This window comes from Mustelus asterias, chromosome 3 (genome assembly GCF_964213995.1).
Source record: "Mustelus asterias chromosome 3, sMusAst1.hap1.1, whole genome shotgun sequence".
NCBI classification, from domain to species: Eukaryota; Metazoa; Chordata; class Chondrichthyes; order Carcharhiniformes; family Triakidae; genus Mustelus; species Mustelus asterias.
Window position 1 is genome coordinate 134446279 of NC_135803.1, and position 21231 is coordinate 134467509.

The following is a 21231-nucleotide window of genomic DNA, read 5'->3' on the forward strand; positions in this document are numbered from 1 at the left end:
AAAGGCCATTCTGTTTCCCAGTCAGATGGTGCATGACTTGGAGGGGAATTTGCAGGTTGTGCTTCCGTGTGCCTCTTGCCCTTGTCCTTTTAGGTCATGGTTTTGGAAGGTACCTACGAATAAGTTTTTTTTTTAAAGAATGGATAAGATGGCTATCTACAAAGGTCTGTGATTGTGACCAGAGGAGGCTAATCCGCAAGAAATCTCGGCCCTACTTAGATTTATTTGAAATCTGGTGCTGGGCTTTTGGGGAAGGGGGTAAGGCAACCATTTACAGTATGTTTTGTTGTGGATGGTGTTTTGTTGTGGTTTGTATGTTGTACAAGGGAGCAGGTTTAATGAACTAAATGATGGTCCGTGGTTTTGTTTCATGTTGATTTGGTTATAAGGGACAATAACGATGGCAACAATCCTTCCTTTCTGCTGATGTCTCCTTGCAGGAGGTAAGGGAGATGCATTTAATCCATCTGCCCCTACTTAAAATGTGAACAAAATGTTTGGGTGTTTAATAGGGAAAAGTTCACATTCTGTACTATGTAGCACGTTAATATTACTTAAGGCAATTGTTAAATCTTGCTATGCTCGCTTGGATGAGATAATTGCTGAAGAGTTAGTATCTCTAAGTCCTGAATTTCACCAATCTCCTCCCTCACCTTTTCTGTTCTGTTCTTTCATTGCACGACGACTTTTATGCACACACAATAAAGAATGTATGTAATTGGGATTAATGACTTATCTTAGATGAATATTAAACCTTACAAGGGTTTCACAATGTCCCACATTGGCTAAATTGCACTCAATAACATTCTTCCGTCGGGTGGAAAAAGACACAAAAGTCTGTGAACACATACCAACCGAATCGAGAACAGCTTCTTCCCTGCTGCCGCCAGACTTTTGAATGGACCTCCTTCTATTAAGCTGATCTTTCTCTACACCCTAGCTGTGACTGTAACACTGCATTCTGCACCCTCTCCTTTCTTTCTCCTCTATCTACTGTATGAACAGTATGTTTTGTCGGTATAGTGCGTAAGAAACAATAGAAACAAGAAAAGGGGCGGCACGGTAGCACAGTGGTTAGCACTGCTGCTTCACAGCTCCAGGGTCCCGGGTTCGATTCCTGGCTCGGGTCACTGTCTGTGTGGAGTTTGCACATTCTCCTCGTGTCTGCGTGGGTTTCCTCCGGGTGCTCCGGTTTCCTCCCACAGTCCAAAGATGTGCAGGTTAGGTTGATTGGCCAGGTTAAAAAAAATTGCCCCTTAGAGTCCCGGGAAGCGTAGGTTAGAGGGATTAGTGGGTAAAATATGTGGGGGTAGGGCCTGGGTGGGATTGTGGTCGGTGCAGACTCGATGGGCCGAATGGCCTCCTTCTGCACTGTAGGGTTTCTATGATTTCTATGATTTTTCACTGTACCCCAGTACATGTGACAATAATCAATCAGTCAGGTCTCTGAAGGTTTTTTGCGCTGTCACAGTGCTTGAAACGTGTTGACTAGATGTGCCCTATCCATTATAAACTGAGAGGGGCAAATTTGGAGAAATGGTTCTGACTCGTATGGCCAATTGAAACAATCTTTATTGGGGAGGAAAACACTCTGGATATGAATGTTCAGTTATCTAAAAATGTAAAGGTGGAAGTGTTTCAGTTTGGAGTTTGAAAACCGCCTTTCCCTAATTACAGCTTAGTAAAAAAAAATGCAGTCATTCGTTGTCCTCATTAAATGGCTGACTGTTTCAGGATAATAATTCTTGAGCAATTGAAACGCCACAGGAAATTCACGTACAATGATTTATTTTGGTATAGATTAAATCTAGTTGGCAAATCTACGGATAAACAACTTTTCTGATTGGAGAAATGGTGCAGCAAAATTTGATGCTGTATTCAGTGGACGGCACGGTGGCACAGTGGTTAGCACTGCTGCCTCACAGCACCAGGGATCCAGGTTCAATTCCAGCCTCGGGTAACTGTCTGTGTGGAGTTTGCACGTTCTCCCCGTGTCTGCGTGAGTTTCCTCCGGGTGCTCCAGTTTCCTCCCGTAGTCTAAAGATGTGGAGGTTAGGTTGATTGTCAGGGGGAGTAGCTGGGTAAATACATAGGTGTACAGGGATACGGCCTGGGTGGGATTGTCTTTGATGCAGACTTGATGGGCCAAATGGCCTCCTTCTGCACCGTAGGAATTCTATGATTCTATTCTATGATTTACAACTGTAGTTGGCACTTCAAACTTGTGTTTAATTCTTACAGTATAAATGAATTTTCACAAGCGTTCTACCCATGTGGCAGTGAGCTCAGCAGCAAACATAATGGCACCTCTGGAAGAATGATGTTGGAAGTTACCATTTTTCTGGATGCAGACAAATTGGGTGGCACGGTGGCACAGTAGTTAACACTGCCGCCCCACAGCTCCAGGGACCCGGGTTTGATTCTGGCCTTGGGTGACTATGTCCATGTGGAGTTTGCACATTCTTCCCTGTGTCTGTGTGGGTTTCTTCCGGGTGCTCCGGTTTCCTCCCACACTCCAAAGGTGTGCAGATTAGATGGATGGGCCATGCTAAATTACCCCGTGCTGTCCCAAGATGTGTAGGTTAGATGGATTAGCCATGGGAAATGTGCGGGGTTACAGGGATAGAGTGGGGGAAAGGACCTGGGGAAGATGCTCTGTCAGAGAGTCGGTGCAGACTCGATGGGCCAAATGGCCTCCTTCTGTACTGTAGGGATTCTACAATTCTGCGTGCTCAGTCTACCTGTGCAGGCCAGCAGTGTGTTATTTGTGGCGTTGGGAAGTACAGATTTTTTATTGGTGTTCACTGTTGGAGAAGGTGCTAAACCAGAGAGTAAATTACAGTTGCTATTTTTAAATGAATGCAAGCCTGAACTCTTGAAATGTTTTGTACAGTTGCAGCGCAGGTATCAAGAACAGGCCGCTTAATGCTGCAACTCAGTGCAAAGAAATTGTCTTTTTCAGTTTGAATACTCTCCTTGAGTATCTCATTTGCTATGATAACCCTTAGTAAAGTTGTAGGTATTCCTCATGGGTCGTGCCTACACCCTAAAGTGTAGCTGAAAGTTTTGTAAAATATGTTTTCACAGTGGGAACTATTTTTACATTTTCTAAAACAATGTGATTTCAGTGACCGAGTCAAACAATTGTAAAAATTGTACACCCAATATTGAATCAAGAGTTTTGAATTTTTCTTTAACATTCAATTTTAAAACACTCAAATCTGTCATTTTTTTATTGACAAGAATGTGCCGGCTGCAGAGGTACGACTTCTTATCCTGGAAAACATTATGCTGAATCCAGCGCATGATATTTACTTGATGGTGGGCACCTCTATTCATTATCGGGTCCAAAAGATAAGACAAGGGAAGATCACAGGTTTGTCTATTTTTTTTCTTGTGTATTTATTGAAACCTATGGGGGGGGGGGGGGGGGGGGTGGTGTGGAAATAAGAAAAATCTGCATGCAAGACATCTACAGCCTGTCACGCTCTACCCATAAGATGACAAAATAATCTCTGTCCCAACGTTGCGTTGTTTCTACCTGTCACTACTTTCCTCTACGTGACAAAAATTTCTAGGATCCAGAAACGTCTTCCAGGCCGAGAAATTGCTCGCAGCTCAATAAGCAAGGAGGTACTTGGAGAATCTTCCTCTCATCCAGCTGGAGTTTTGGGAACATAGCAACAAGAGTAGGCCATTCGGCCCCTCGAACCTGCTCCACCATTCAGTTAGATCCCCATATCTCTTCTTGACACCAATTACCATCTTTTATTTTTGTATCTATGCAGGAGAGAGATTTCATTTACCCCTTGCAAAACTAAATTTACTGTGACCTGCACAGAAGCATTCTGCTCCTTGCCTTTGAATCACAGTTCTGTTCGGCTTTATCATTTGAAGTTTTAGGGCCAGGCTAATTTGTGGAATGAAACATGTATTTTCTGGCTCCGGCCCCTCCTCCTACTTTACAGTGGTCTTTTCTATTAGCTCAGCAAGAAGGCTTCAATTATTTGAAGTGAATTCAAAGATTGTGGAAATGTCACTTCAGCTGACAGTAATTTCAGTTAACTTCCATTGCATGTTTGGTTTGTAAGCTTAGCAATTTAAAATTTGTCGACTAAAGTTGCTTTTGTTTTTTTTTTGTTTTCCAGGACTAATGATGCCTTCTGATCAGTATGAATTAGAGCTGCAAAATAGCATAGTAAGTCCAGGGGGAGATGCAAATCAACCAGTGGGCAAACTAAAGCAAGCCACGTCAACAGTAACCGCACTGCAGCAAGGGCAAACAAACCTGGTGCTGATGCATAAAAGTATCCTTTGCCGTTTTGATTCGCGCCTTGCTAAATGATAAAGCATGTTCAGAAGTGAAATAATGCTAATGGTTTAATCCCTGTCCCATACAAGCTCGCACTGAATACACCTGCATGGCATGGTTAAAATTTGAGAAGAGTCAGCTATTTATACAGCAACAATCGCGGTGCTTCTCCAACTTTGGCATGTTTGCAGCTAATGGATCTTCGCTCGTTGCTTATTCTGCATAAATGATATGCGCAGGCAGCTATTTGTGTGTCCTGGGTGCAGAATGCTCCCATCCTTCGTGGACAGCAGGTCAAAGTCCACGCATTTTGTGCAGCTGCCACACTGATTCTTGCAAATCTAATCTAAATTTGTGTCACAGAGTAGCATTTTCAAAAATAACTTGGAACAGTAACTTGATTTTAGAAATTGCAAAACAAATTAAACGCCATGAATGTACGATGTTATAACTGTTTGCAGTAGACTTGAACATAATTTTGAAGATCAGCAGGGTCCACCTACGTACTTTGTAATAAGCATTTGTATGCATGAAAGTTTTGTTAGGTTAAATAGCCAAGCAGGTATTAACAATGATATTAATATTGCTTAACTATTTCTTGAATGCATTCTTGTAAAAAAGAGAGACCTCTGAGTGTTTAAGTGTTATGTGATAATTCCAGCTATCTCTGAGTCTGATCCTCAGCCACTTTCCAGGGGTCTCCTTCATCCACACTCTTCCTCTGCTAACTTTAACTAACACCTTACATGTGTTTTCATTTTTGAAAATCTCTATCGAGATTACTCCTGAGTTTCCAACTATCCTAACATCCCACTCTTCTTCAAATATTCTTTCTGATGTTTAAGTTGAACCCCTGCCCCCCAACTCTTAACTAAACTTCTGTGGTTCTAACTTCTGATTTAACAACACCATCAAGAATCTCTTCATTATCTTTATTTAAAATGAAAAAAATTAACCCATAAATTCCTCCATTGGTTGAAATTGTAGGATCTGAAAAGCAGGAGACCAGATGTTGGAGCATAACACTGCTCCAGTTGGTTCCACCAAGTTTGGTCGATGCCAAATTTGGGAGCCTACGAAGAGGGAAATAGATGTATTTTTTCCCTCTCCTCTTCCAATTACAATGTGAAATGTGTTTAAAGTGGCTTTTGCTTTCCTCTGATGTCTGCCAGTTTGGCCACCTTAAGGCCCATCAAAAGGTAGGTGTGGGTGCAGTGCTGGAGTGCACATGCGCTCCACTCTAAGCCAGTCAATTGCCATCAAATTCTGTTGCCCCTTATCCTTGGATGATGCATGGTTGATGCACAGCTATCCAACCTGGAGTTTCCCAGAGCAGTATGATGTTGGCTACTTTGACAAGGATGTTGGCTGCTTTGGTGAGGACCTTTAACATCACAAGAATTTGAGCCCAGTTCTCGTAGCCAGCAATGTTAAATGCCCACGCCTCTTGGACATCATTACTTTACTGGATTAAGGCAAAATACTGCGGATGCTGGAATCTGAAACAGAAAATGCTGGAAAATCTCAGCTGGTCTGACAGCATCTGTGGAAAGAGAAGAGACCCAATGTTTCGAGTCTGGATGACCCTTCGCCAGAGCCAAGAGCAAAGAAAATCAGAAGAAATTATGATGAGTACATCATCATCATTTACATTTCCTTTGTCCAATTACAGCCCTCCCACCCTTGGTATAAATGTCGTCTGATATTCTTTGCTCTCAGCTCTGATGAAGGGTCATCCAGACTTGAAACATTGACTCTTTTCTCTCTCCACAGATGCTGTTAGACTTGCGGAGATTTTCCAGCATTTTTTCTTTTTATGATGTCACTGGAGCTAGCAGCAACTGCTGGAGTCCACACATCTGCATAGTTATGTCGAGATCCAGAAGTTGCTAGCAGTGATTCTTTAGAGGATGTGCTTAGGACCCCCACTGAGTGCAGTCTATGGGCAACCTATGGATTAATAGGAACTTCCACTCTTGCATTGAATCTCGCTGCTTAAAAAAAAAAGGAAAATTGCATGTTTTTGAATGGGTATTAAAGAGGTTTGTTTTGTAGTGTACAAACTTAATAATTACTGCTGACCACTCACTGGCCCTGAGGAGCTAATTTTGTATTTGTAAAGTGTCAAATTTCTCCATTATAGTTTAAAAAGTCCATATTTAAAATTAATATTTTTAAAAAATTTATCTTCACTCCCATCCTGATCCAGTCGACATTTATTTCCCTATCTGAAAATTCAAATTAGAAGCAAAAATATTTCTAAGTTTTGGGGTTTCTATCCATGGGAAAACAACCCTGTTTGCGAGCATCCAAGCTGATGGACATCTGGCAATGCCCTTGACATGGGATGGCAGAAGCTCAGGAAAATGGAGGTCAGCATTACATTGATGATCTTTGTGTGCAGACTTTATGTGACGTCACTGTTTAAAATAGGAGGTAGACAAAAGGTGGGTAACTATAGGCCGTTTAGCTTAACTCCTGTAGTGCTTGAATCCATCATCAAAGAAGAAATAGCAAGACATCTGGATAGAAATTGTCCCATTGGGCAGACACAGCATAGATTCATGAAAGGCAGGTCATGTTTAACTAATTTACTGGAATTCTTTGAGGACATTACGAGCACGGTGGACAATGGGGAAACCGGTGGATGTGGTGTATATGGATTTCCAGAAGGCATTTAACAAGGTACCGTACAGAAGATTACTGCATAAGATAAATGTGCACGGTGTTACGGGTAATGTATTAACATGGATAGAGGATTGGTTAACTGATTGAAAGCAGAGTGGAGATAACATGACTAGTGGTGTGCCTCTGGGATCAGTGTTGGGACTGCAATTGTTTGCAATTTACATAGATGATTTGTAGTTGGGGACCAAGTGTAGTGTGTCAAAGTTTGCAGCTGACACTAAGATGAGTGGCAGAGCCAAGTGTGCAGAGGACACTGAATGTCTGCAAAGGAATATAGATAGTTTGAGTGGGCTAGGGTCTGGCAGATGGAGTACAATGTTAGTTAATATGAGGTCAGCCATTTTGGCAGGAAAAACAGCAAAATGGACTATTATGTAAATGGTAAAAAAATCGCAGCATGCTGCTGTGCAGAGGGACCTGTGCATGAATCGCAAAAAGTTGGTTTGCAGGTGCAGCAGGTAATTAAGAAGGCAAATGGAATTTTGTCCCTCATTGCTAGAAGGATGGAGTTTAAAGACAGGGAGGTTATGTTGCATTTGTATAAGATGCTGGTGAGGCCACACCTGGAGTACTGTGTCCAGTTTTAGCCTCCGTACTTGAGAAAGGATATACTGGCACTGGAAGGGGTGCAGAGGAGAGTCACTAGGTTGATTCTGGAGTTGAGAGGGTTGGCTTATGAGGAGAGACTGTGAGTAGACTGGTGCTATACTCATTGGAATTCCGTAGAATGAGGGAGATCTTATAGAAACATATAAGATTATGAAGGGAATAGATAAGATAGAAGCAGGGAAGTTGTTTCCACTGGCGAGTGAAACCAGAATTAGGGGGCATAGCCTCAAAATAAGGGGGAGCAGATTTAGGACTAAGTTGAGGAGGAAGTTCTTCACCCAAAGGGTTGTGATTCTATGGAATTCCCAGCCCAGTGAAGCAGTTGAGGCTACCTCATTGAATGCTTTTCAGGCAACGACAGATTTTTGAACAGTAAAGGAATCAAGGGTTATGGTGAGTGGAGCTGAGTCCACGAAAAGATCAGCCATGATCTTATTGAATGATGGAGCAGGCTTGAGGGGCCAGATGGCCTACTCCTGCTCCTAGTTCTTACGTCCTTATTTTTCCTGGTCAGCAATCAAGATCATTGCTTCACCACTGACCACAAAATCCAGACCATCTATTTATTGGGGCTATTAAGGTCCAGGATTGCATCTGCACCTATTTTTTTTGATAGACCATGAGGCAGCATTAGTAATTGGAACCCCAACGGAGTTTGAAAATAGCCTTGGATTTGCAACTTAAACTCTAACAGCGACTTGTGCTTCAATACGTTTTTGTTTTTTCAGCAAGTTTGTATCTTAGAATGGTCAAGCACAGAAGAAAGCCATTCAGCCCATTGTGCCCCCGCCAGCTCTCTGCAAGAGCAAATCAGTTAGTCCCACTGCCCGACTCTCTCTCTCCTCATAGGTCTGCACGTTTTTCCACTTTGGGTAATTATTCAATTCTATTTTGAAAGCCAGTATTGAATCTGCCTCCACTTGGGCAGTGGACTCCCACTTGCTGTATAACATGGTCCTTGTGTTAGATTTGCTTCTTTTGCCACACATGTTTAGTCAGTGCCCTCTGGCTCTCCACCTTTCCATTATAGAGGTTTACAGCATGAAAACAGACCCTTCGGCCCAACTTGTCCATGCCACCCAGTTTTTACCACCAAGCTAGTCCCAATTGCCCGTGTTTGGCCCAATTCCTCTATACCCATCTTACCCATGTAACTATCTAAATGCTTTTTAAAAGACAAAATTGTACCGTCTCTACTATTACCTCTGGCAGCTTGTTCCAGAAAAAATGGCAAATGTGAGGTCATCCATTTTGGCAGGAATAACAGCAAAATGGACTGTTATTTAATGCCCCCCTTTTGTATCTCTCCCCTTTTTAAGTTTATTCACTGGTGTCACAAGTAGGTTTACATTAACACTGCAATGAAGTTACTGCGAAACTTCACTTTAAGCCTATGCCCTCTAGTTTTAGACTCCCCTACCTTTGGGAAAATATGTTGACTATCTATCTTATCTATGCCCCTCATTATTTTATAGACCAATGAGAACAGTTTCTCCTTCTCTACCCTATCCCACCCCTAGTGATTTTCAACACGTCGGTCGAATCTCTTCTGAATCCCCTGTTCTCCAAGAACAGTCCCAGTTTCTCCAATCTTCCTCATCCCTGGAACTATTCTCATGAATCTTTTCTGCAACCTCTCTATTGCTTGCACATCCTCCCTAAAGTGTGATGCCCAAAATGGGATGTACACATTGAAACCAAACCAGTGTTGTATACAGTTTCATCGTAACTTTCTTTCTTTTGTACTCTTATGCCCCTAAGTAAAGAGCCCAGGATCCACATGCTTTATTAACAAGTTCACTCTCAATCATCTTCACTGATTTGTGCACACACGCACCCAGATCCCTCTGCTCATGCTTTGGAACTGTATCTTCTATTTTATATTGCCTCCTTTGTTATTCCTACCAAAATGAATAACTTCAAACTTCTCTGCATTAAATTTTATCTGCCACTTATCCAGCCTTTTCACCAGCCTTTCTGTGTCCTTTCGAAGTTTATCGCTAACATTCTCACGGTTCACAGTACTTTGAAGTTTTGTGTCATCTGCAGATTTTGAAATTGTTTATCACACTGTAGCCTGTCTAGTCGAGGTTGCTTGCAACCAAGTCATTTCCGAATTTCGTAATTTCCTGGATTGTAGAATGACGTTTGGATGTCTTAACTGCAAGCATGTGAACCGGAAACAGCATTGATATGTTTACATGAAACATAAACAGTAATCAAACGGTACTAAAAATTTGGATTGAGCTTTGGAACTGGTCAGCAAAATAGTTCTATAAGAAATTAACCCTTGGCTTTATGGATATTGTACGATATGAATTACCTCTGAGTGTTTTGAAATCCGGAGAAATCTTCACTTTTATTTGAGAAAATCTTGCATGACCTTAACAAATGGCTTTAGGTATTCGAATGCAAGGAGTCTCCCGGTTACCAAACTGCACAATTTATGTCGTTGAGCCACGTTACCTAGGTTAGTATTTAAACTGTGGGGGGGTGGCGGGAGAAACTGCAGTAAATGGTCTTCATTTTATACTTGCAATCGGATAAACTAGAGTCATAGAGGTTTACAGCATGGAAACAGGCCTTTGGGCCTAACTTGTCCATGCTGCCTCCTTTTTTTTAAACCCCTAAGCTAATCCCAATTGCCCACATTTGGCCCATATCCCTCGATACCCATCTTACCCATGTAACTGTCTAAATGCTTTTTAAAAGACAAAATTGTACCCGCCTCTACTACTGCTTCTGGCAGCTTGTTCCAGACACTCGCCATCCTCTGTGTGAAAAAATTGCCCCTCTGGACACTTTTGTATCCCTCGCCTCTTACCTTAAACCTATGCCCTCTAGTTTTAGACTCCCCTACCTTTGGGAAAAGATATTGACTATCTCGCTGATCTGTGCCCCTCATTATTTTATAGACCTCTTAAAACTATAACTGGTCTATAACTAATAGTGAACTTGATTTTTCTGCCCATTTCCGTTTGGCCAAGTGATGCTACAGATAGAAAAGAAAATAGAAAGGTTTATTTATTCATCACAGGTAGGCTTACGTTAACACTGCAATGTAGTTACTGTGAAAATCCCCTAGTCGCCACACTCTGGCGCCTGTTCGGGTACACTGAGGGAGAATTTAGCATGGCCAATTCACCTAACCAGCATGTCTTTCGTACCGTGGGAGGAAACCGGAGCGCCCGGAGGAAACCCATGCGGACACAGAGAGAACATGCAGACTCTGCACAGACAATGACCCAAGCCATGAATCGAACCCGGGTCCCTGGCGCTGTGAGGCCGCTGTGCTAACCACTGCGCCATTGTGCCACCCAATATTGAGACAAATTATCAACATCAGTATCACTTTCGTTTCATTGGAGAGCTGAAGAGCTTCTTCCTTGCTTTCCGAATATTCCAATCTACCACAGTTCAGTATCACAGAATCTCAACAGTGCAGAAGGAAGCCATTAGGCCCTTTGAGTCTACACCGACCACAATCCCAACCAGACCCCATCACCATAACCCCATGTATTTCCCTAGCTAGTGTCCCTGACACTAATGGCAACTTAGCACGGCCAATCAACCTAACTCGCACATCTTTGGAGTTCATACATTAATTGTTTTTATCCTTTCAAGTCACAGCCTGGAAGGGCTGAAAAGTAATTTGGTAAAGCCATCCTTTATGCTAACATTGAATTAGTAGCTTTTAAATAAATTGAAGAATAAGGTAGCATATAAATGAATAGTTCATCGTCCAGATAGCCTGTTCCTTTACATTATCCCAGCAACCAGGAAAGCCACATAAGGCCTGACTGTGGAATCATAATCTTGTTTGTATTCTCCAATTCATAGCAATTTGGTTCAAGTAGCCACTCAACAAGAAAAACCAAACATAAATGTGTTTATTTGGCCATTTGATTGTTTAAATAGCTTTTGCCATTCAGCTAATAGATTTTTCTTTCTGCATAGTATAATATTTTTATGTACTTGGACTGCTTGCTTCAAGCTGCTTTGGAAATGGACCAGAAATGTGTCCGCGACTGGATGCTCCAGCATAAAATAATGCACGTCATTGATAGATGGGTCTATCCAAAGATTTCATGGCTACCTTCTGGAACAAATAGTTGCTGAGGTTTTTGCATGCAGTTGTCAAGAGTCAATAGGTTGTTGAGGACAATTGATCAACCCTTTAGAAGATGGAAGATTCTATTTATGTTCTATCCATTTCTTAATTCTGAGAATTGTGTGTACAACATCCGTCTCGAGAAAGTTACCTGAATCCTATTTCAGTTGTGACTGAGAAGACACTCCCACCCCACCCCCGTCTACTGATTTGATTTGATTTATTATTGTCACATGTATTAACATACAGTGAAAAGCATTATTTCTTGCGCGCTATACAGACAAAGCATACCATTCATAGAGAAGGAAACGAGAGAGTGCGTTAGTGTTATAGTCATAGTTTAAAAGAGTTAGAATGAAGTTTTAGAAGCATAGAATGAGAATAAAAGATAGAATTAGAAGATATGCTGGGCACAGCTTGCAAGAAGTCACCTTGCTCCGGCACCATCGTAAAAAAATACTTACTGGGTAAGTAAGGCTGCATCGTGGTAACACAAGTGTCTGCCCTAATAACCTGGCATTTCCACCAACATAACCAGGACTAATTTCAGTAAATAAATGTTACTCTCATTTAGAAAATTATTTTATAGGAGTTAAATTCTCAAGTTAATATACTGGTACTGTGCAATCATTCACTTATCACAGATAGATTTCGTTTCAGGGATATCAGCACTAAATATTGGCAACAAAATAGCTCTCTGGTAACACAGTATTCTGGTGGTTTGTGGGGGAAATCTTCCGTGATCCAATCTGGGAACTTAATTGGGCATGATATCAATGTTCTCCATTTGTAAAGGCTTCCTGCAATGCTGAGCAGCCATCCAGACAGCAGCGCCCTCATTTCTACCTCTCTTCAGTTCTGAAGAAGTGTCGTATTCGATTCAAAACATTAACCCTGTTTCATAGGAGCAGGAGTAGGCCATTCAGTTCCTCGCGCCTGGTCTGCCATTTAACTAGATCATGGCTGGCGTTCTACCTCATGACATGAAGTAGAACATCAGCCATGATCTAGTTAAATGGCAGCGCTGTCCCATACCTCTTGATGTCATTGTTATCCAGAAATCCATCGCCCTGTGCTTTGAACATAATGACTGACTGAACCTCAACAGTCTCTGGGATAGAGGATTTCAAAGATTCATCACCCTCTGACTGAAGAAATTCCTCCTCATCTCAGTCCTAAATTGTCTACCTCTTACCTTAAGACCGTGCCCCCTGGCTCTAGACCCTCCACCCCCAACCAGGGGAAGCATCTACCCTGTCAAGCCCTGACACAATTTTGTACATTTTTTTAATACGTTCGTGGGACATGGCCAATAGGCGTCAAATGGAAGAATAATTTGAATTGTAGTTTTCTTCCTCCATAGATGCTGTCAGACCTGCTGAATTCTTCCAGTGCTTTGTTTTTGTTTCAGATTCCCAACACTATGCCTATTATTCCATGTCGCACAACGAAGGGAAATAACAATGCTTCATTTAAGTTCATCCTTCAGTGAGGAAGACAAAGATACATACTGACGCACACGCACCTCTCAGATTCACGCCTTTTTGGCTTGAGTGCTATTTTCATCTTGATCTCCTGTGGCTCAGTCAAAGGAATTTGACTCAAGCTTATGATAGCATCCCATGTTGATGTTTAAAGGTGCAAAACTTTAAGGGAAAAGTATCTTGTCAACTTCCCTTTGTACAAAAGGCAATTCATTTAGACAGGGAGGTGAGAAAATTATGATGTTGAAGGCAAAGGATCTTTATACTTTTTTAAATGTATCTCTGCATAGGTTTTACAGTTCACCCTGGAGACAGATGGACTTTGGAAACTGGCAAAGTCTATGGACTAACTATCGAAGTGTATGACAAAGAAAGTAATAAGCTTTATCTCTCTGACGTAAGTAACAAATTATGCATCCTTAGATCACTGAAAAACCTGTGCTATCAAATTTGTCAACAATTGTTTGATGTTGACTGTAGTGATCTTCAGACCAAAACACTTGTGTAAATTGCTACACATTTTTCCACTATTCTTTGTGACTGATGACATTCCAGAGTGAAGTAGCAACTAATTTACTCTTCGCAGCCCTCTTGGAAATTGGTAAACTGACAATTCAAAGTATACATTCTCAGAAGTATGTGTAGGTTTTTATGGACTGTACGGGGTCAGAGTTTGTCGCAGTCAGGGCATCTTGCAGCAGGCCTGGTTAGAGTAGCTGTCCCCCCTGCACTCTTCAGCTCAAACCTTTTGTCCTGGAATTGTGAGCTGGTAATGGCGCAGCAAAGAGAATGGGGCATCTGGGAACTTGGCCGGTGAAATATAAAGATTGAGAAATAAAGCAAGGAAGAGCTGGCAGAACATTGAATTACAATGGGTAGATTCAATGTCGAGTCAGGAATGGAGAGTAATAGAGGGAAAGATACATTCGATTGAGATAGAGGCAAATTAAGAATATTTTGTAAATTTAAATTTAAGTCATTAAATTCTAAAAGGATGAGGCTCTATTCCTTTACTTAATTTCAGAGCCAGAGTGTTTAATTGGTGGTCATTAAGGCTATCATGTAATAAAAGGGTACTTGCACTATTCATTACTAGACTGAACTTTAAATGGGTAGTTAATTTATAAATGCAGCAATTTCACGAAATGAACAAGGAGTTAAGGGCAAGATGCCATTTTCAGGAAGCTGGCTTGAAATTGTCCTCCCAGGTTTGGATTTTCAATTCATGGGGCATCTCTTCACATCCAGTTGCTGATTGAATTGTATGTTAACAGCTGCAAGTGTCATTCAGGCCATTGGTTCAACTAATGTTGGCCTGCTGGCCCAATACAAACTATTTTTCTATATTCTGAAATAAGCTTTAAAACTAAGTTAGTTTTGACTAAATAATCTCTTTACCAAATTTTATTTTTTAAAGGAGTTGCTTTTGAAGCGCTGTCATTCTAAGCATTGTGACCTGTTGGACATTGGGAAAGTGGCAGCACAGTATTTTCACACTCCCTCCTAAACAATGTGCATCCTCCCAGAAGAATGTTGCGCCTTGCTTTTAAGAGAGACATATATTTTCATTTGAACAATCTGAAGACCAGGTTTCCTTAGGTTTCCATTGATAGAATAGCCATTTATTTGGAATCTTGTTTTTTTTCTGTTCAATATTTATTATTCAAGTAATGAGAATTAACTTTGTTAGGAATATTGTCTTGGTGGAGTCACTAAAGAAATACAATAGATCTAGGGTCACTGTCTGTGTGGAGTTTGCACATTCTCCCTTTGTCTGCGTGGATTTCCTCCGGGTGCTCCGGTTTCCTCCCACAGTCCAAAGATGTGCAGGTTAGGTGGATTGGCCATGATAAGTTGACCCTAAGTGCCAGGGGGACTGGAAGGGTAAATTCATGGGTTACGGGTCCTGGGGTGGGACTGTTGTCGGTGCAGACTCGATGGGCTGAATGACCACCTCCTGCACTGTATTGGGACCTCTGCTGTTTGTGATTTATATAAATGATCTGGAAGAAGGTGTAACTGGGGTGATCAGTAAGTTTGCGGACGACACAAAATTGGCAGGACTTGCAGATAGTGAGGAGCATTGTCAGAAGCTACAGAAGGATATAGATAGGCTGGAAATTTGGGCAAAGAAATGGCAGATGGAGTTCAATCCTGATAAATGCGAAGTGATGCATTTTGGTAGAAATAATGTAGGGAGGAGCTATATGATAAATGGCAGAACCATAAAGGGTGTAGATACGCAGAGGGACCTGGGTGTGCAAGTCCACAGATCCTTGAAAGTGACGTCACAGGTGGAGAAGGTGGTGAAGAAGGCATATGGCATGCTTGCCTTTATAGGACGGGGCATAGAGTATAAAAGTTGGGGTCTGATGTTGCAGATGTATAGAACGTTGGTTCGGCCGCATCTGGAATACTGCGTCCAGTTCTGGTCGCCACACTACCAGAAGGACGTGGAGGCTTTGGAGAGAGTACAGAGGAGGTTTACCAGGATGTTACCTGGTATGGAGGGGCTTAGTTATGAGGAGAGATTGGGTAAACTGGGGTTGTTCTCCCTGGAAAGACGGAGGATGAGGGGAGACTTAATAGAGGTGTACAAAATTATGAAAGGTATAGATAGGGTGAACGGTGGGAAGCTTTTCCCCAGGTCGGTGGTGACGTTCACGAGGGGTCATCGGTTCAAGGTGAAGGGGGGGAGGTTTAACACAGATATCAGACGGACATATTTTACACAGAGGGTGGTGGGGGCCTGGAATGCGCTGCCAGGCAAGGTGGTGGAGGCGGACACACTGGGAACGTTTAAGACTTATCTAGATAGCCATATGAACGGAGTGGGAATGGAGGGATACAAAAGAATGGTCTAGTTTGGACCAGGGAGCGGCGCAGGCTTGTAGGGCCAAAGGGCCTGTTCCTGTGCTGTTTTGTTCTTTGTTCTTTGATTCTATGACAGTTGAGGCCTTCTTTTTGAAATCATGTTTTTTATCTGCTAACGCAGGTTATAGTTATTTTGATGTGGTATTTTTATGTTGAAATACAATTATTTGTGTTTGCACTTAATATTTTGTACAAAACCATTTCTTTATGGCAACCTAGGATATCCGAATCAATACTGAAATTCCAAAGGAGTATTTTGAAATATTGGAGACCTCTGTGAATGGATCGTACCATCGTGTCAAAGCTCTGAAGAAAGGTCAAACAATAATTGATGCGTCATTAACCAATGTAGTTTCTCAGGTCAGTTGTTTTTGTCTTGTAATCCCTTCCCATTTAATGCCAGACCTTCATTTAGCAATGACGAAACATGTTGAAACCAATGGTGCACAAAATACTGAACCTTGGCTGGTTAAAGTTCGAAGGTTTTCCCTTCAATGAATAGGTGAAACATCTGCATCCTTTCTCATTTTCTGACTCTCTAGATCCACCAGACAGCACTTGAAAGTAACTTCTTTAATAAGATTGGGCAGCAGACATTGATTTTGCTTTGGAGTGGGTTTAATAATTGGAAAGTTGAGACCTTAACTTAGGTTGCATACATTATCTTAGTTGGCTCGTTAGTCTGGGGGTATGAGTGCCGAGAATTTTATTGAATTGAGTATGCGAGAGATATCGGGTTCAAATCCAGGCTGAGCCCGTGCATATTTTTGAGAGTGGCACAGTGGTTAGCACTGCTGCTTCACAGCGCCAGGGACACAGGTTCGACTCCAGACTTGAGTGACTGTGTGAAGTCTGCATGTTCTCCCCGTGTCTGCATGGGTTTCCTCCGGGTGCTCCGGTTTCCTCTCACATTCCAAAGATGTGTGGGTTAGGTTATTTGGCCATGCTAAATTGACCCTTAGTGTCTCAAGATGTGTAGGTTAAGGGCATTAGTGGGGTAAGTATGTGAGATTAAGGAAATGGGGAGGGGTGGTGGTGGTGGGCCTGGGTGGGATCCTCTGTTGGCGAGTTGGTGAAGAATCAATGGGTCGAATGGCCTCCTTCTGAACTGTTGTAGTGATTCTATGACTCCATATTAAACTGGTCTTAACTGAAGTTTCAAACTTGAATTCTGTTTTGCACCCTTTGTTTCTGAACAAAATTGTATCTAATTTACAGGAATAGTATTTAATATATATTGAAACAAAACTATTCAGTGTTTCTAAGCAAAAACACCTAACCCATTATCCAATTTAGAACTCAGAATTTTGTGCACCTATATAGAGTGAATGTGCAGAATGCAATGTGTGGTGAAATTGAATGCGAGAGATATATGCATCAGAAAATATGACATTTGTCATACTAATGAGGAGTAATAAACTTCTTAATAATGACCTGATCCATTCTGAGGAAAAAAAACTTTCAAATCCTATGTTTCGCTCAAGTTCAGAATATGGCATTGTTTTATACGTTATAGGATTCTATATTGTGAATTAAAAAAATAATGTTGTTTATTGAAGAATTATTTTATGGGTTTGCGAGCAATTTATCCCTCTCTTGTGGTTGTCAGCCTTGGCTCAATGTTGGTTCTATTACAGCGTTGAAGTCCCACTCAAGGTGAGGAGTACATCATTTAGACTGGTATTTCGGTGTGGTACTGAGAGAGTTCCAAATTGTTGGAGGTGCCATTTTTTGGGTTAAAGGTTAAGCTGAGACCTAATTACTCCTGTTCTCTGCCCCCCACCCCGCACCCCTCCCCCATATCAACAGGGAAGGAAACAGACAATCTAGTAATTTAGTTAGCACTGTCTGTTGTCAATGCAAGATGGTATCGCAGCAATGCTGCTGATGCCAGTCTGCACGTGCACACTGATCTGTGTTGGCGCAGAAATCCAGTAACATCACTTCACTGCACCAGCCTGCCAGCATCATCACATGTATGCCATCCTCCTCTCACCCCCATCCTCAATCCTCCCCTCACTTCCATCCCCCCGTGCTCCACCCCCTCACTCCATCATTCTCCCCCTCACCCCATCGTCCCCACTCCTCCCCCTCACCCCAATCGTCTCCTGCTCCATCCCATCAACCTCCCACGCCTCCCTCTCCCGCGCCTCTCCCTCCCGCTCCTTCCCATCATGCCCACTCCTCCTCTTCCCCCCCCCCCCACCATTGCCCCCCACAACACCACCTCACCCCCATTTTCCACATTCCCCTCACCTCCATTCTCCTGCTCCTCCCCCTCCATCTCCCTGCTCCTCCTCCTTGCTTCCATTGCCCCCCCCCCCATTCCTCCTCTTCCTCGACCTCCCCAATCATTCCCACTCTTCATCCCTATTTCCGCTTCTTTCTCTGAGCTCCCCTGCCCCATCTGACTGTTGACCAAGCTGACTGCCCGAGGCCCAAATCTGACTACGGCCCCGGCCCAGAAAACTGACTCCCACTCTGAGTGACAGGCACTCTGGCCAATCCACTTTAGTTAGGAATTAAAGGGTGCCGCCTAAAACACAGTTCTGATGATATGATGTGCTCCTGGCTGCTGTCTACTCTGTTGTGTGCAATGACATCGTGGAGTAAAATACTAGAACTGCACATTGTATGTAAAGAAATTTGTGATGTCCTGAAGTGGTGAAAGGCACGATATAAAAGCTGCCCACTTCATTACTCAAAGAAAAGCAGTGCGTTCTGCATGGTGTCCTTGTCAATCTGTATCCCTCAACCAACATCACTACAGCAGATATGTGGCCATTATATCATTGCTTTTTATGGGAATTTTGAAAGGCACACTATATGCTCTGTCTGTCTTAGTATGACTATTAGATCATGTTTCTAGTTTCCGTGTCCTCTGATTACATGATGGAATGCTGATTTGTATCAAAGTTGATTTGAATTAGAAAGAGAGAAGTTCTTCATACTTGCACATGCCTGCGTGCAAATATATTGATTGAACTTCCCTTTATTGTAGCAGCAAAGTGAAATTATTAGGAAATTTACCCTGTTTCATACTAACCAGTTCATTTCACATCTTGCTTTGACCATTGTTCGCATTGTTATATGACATTTTTGATTCCACACAGTCCTATTAAATACATCTATAAAATATATTTTTTTTTAAAAAGCAGGTTAAGTTATTTCTTTGAACATTTTATATATGTGAAGGAGCGCATTGTTGTTAAATTTACCCACATATCCAAGTCAATGGGTGAGAAATTGGAAATATTTTGTTTTTAAAAAGAAAACTGACTGAAGACTGAAATTCCAAGAGTTGTTGTAAGGAATGAATCCACCAAGTTTAGAATTAGTGCTGTGGCTGTAGTGAGGCTTTTTAAAATTCATTTCATGAATGTGTCTAGGTCAGCATTTATTGCCCATCCCTAATTACCCTTGAGAATGTGGTGTTAAACCGCCACCTTGAACCCCTGCCGTCTATCTGCCGCGGTGGGGTTTGAACCCTGGTCCCCCTGGCATTACTCTGGTTCTCTAGATTACTAGTCCAGTGACAATATGACTTGCGCCACTGCCTCTTCCTGTATTTGGTAGCTTTTCTATAAGTTACCAAATTCGATGAATGAAAACATGGCTATATGCTGTTGTGGTAAACTGCAAATAGCAAACTCTGAAGTTTTTGGTTTTATTAACTCAAGTGGTTTAAGTGTTTAAAATGTGCATCACCTTCTCTTTGCCTAGGTTCCTGGAGAAAGTCTTTATTATGGTTCTTGGAGTATAGTTCATAATTGTACTAATACGTTTGCAATTTTTTGTTTGTTTGACTTTCAGAATGGAGTTGTGCATTCCCTGTCGGTCCCTGTGCGAAATCAACAGGAAGTAGAAATTTACAATCCAATAGTTCTTACACCAAGTATTTTGACGTTTCCTTGGCAGCAGGTGGCTGGAACTTATCAGTATGCAATAAAGGTGCATTTCATTCTGTTAACATAATGTATATTTTTGATATTCATTACATGCATAAAGTTTCTCGCAATGACAAGCCCCATGCTGCAGGTAGATATCAGCATTAGTTTATTTCCTTTATCACGTTAAAGGAAATGTATCATGCCCACCACACACAGAGAAATAGAACAAGGAAAAACTATTTGGGGGCAATCTCGAATGGTAGTGTTGTCCTTCAAGCAGCAAAGAATAAATGGCAAGCTAGAAAGACCAACTGTCATGAAAAACCAGACAATTCTTCCTTGGACCTTACTTTGGAAAGCCATGGAGGTCTGCAGACTTGCACCACAGTCATGTTAGAACGCCAAACAAATGAGCCTACATGCAAGAAGCAGCCATGCTCAATAACTAATGGAAACCAGTGATGATGATTCTCCTTCTACTTTGTCCCTGTTTCTTTTCAACTTTTCACTGTTGTACCAATTATTAATAATATCTCCAATGAATGATTTAAAACAGTAAGAAGTCTCATAAAACCAGCAGGTTTATTTGAAATCACAAGCTTTCGGAGCGTTGCTCCTTCATCAGGTGAGTGGACACCTGACCAGATGTCCACTCACCTGACGAAGGAGCAGCGCTCCGAAAACTCGTGATTTCAAATAAACCTGTTGGACTTTAACCTGGTGTTGTGAGACTTTTTACTGTGCCCATCCCAGTCCAACACTGGCATCTCACCTTATGATTTAAAATAGGTTGAATAGCACAGTGCAGATGGGTGGCGACATTCAGAGAATGAGGGCATAAAATTTACTCACTGGTTTTGTGAAGACTATAGTCTGTATATTGAAAAGCAGTGTTAGCTGGCAGTTAACTTGTTAATAAATGGTGAAAATTATCTTCGTGCAAAGCTGCTCTTTAATCCATTGCTTATATATTTCAGGATGTGGAGATGCCGGCGTTGGACTGGGGTAAACACAGTAAGAAGTTTAACAACACCAGGTTAAAGTCCTGTTGGACAAATAAACCTGTTGGACTTTAACCTGGTGTTGTTAAACTTCTTACTGTATATATTTCAGTGCAGAAGCTTGTATTCATATTTATGCCCTTGTTTGGACTCTTACCTGCTGTAGAAGCCATTGCATGATGTGACTGGTCTAGTTGAGTTTCTGGTCAGTGGTGACACTAGGATGTTGTTGACGACTTGGATGACAATGCCATTGAACGTC

At 41.9% G+C, this 21231-nt stretch overlaps 1 protein-coding gene across 1 annotated transcript in view; it reads left to right on the forward strand.

Moving 5' to 3' along the window:
* Nucleotides 1-21231, forward strand: part of nup210 (nucleoporin 210) — a 136637-nt gene that overhangs the window by 40139 nt on the left and 75267 nt on the right. Inside the window, exons 6-11 of the mRNA XM_078209673.1 lie at nucleotides 3244-3376; nucleotides 4149-4307; nucleotides 10011-10079; nucleotides 13495-13601; nucleotides 16298-16438; nucleotides 19892-20029. Coding sequence (XP_078065799.1) covers nucleotides 3244-3376; nucleotides 4149-4307; nucleotides 10011-10079; nucleotides 13495-13601; nucleotides 16298-16438; nucleotides 19892-20029 — 747 coding nt within the window. The remainder of the gene's footprint in view (nucleotides 1-3243; nucleotides 3377-4148; nucleotides 4308-10010; nucleotides 10080-13494; nucleotides 13602-16297; nucleotides 16439-19891; nucleotides 20030-21231) is intronic.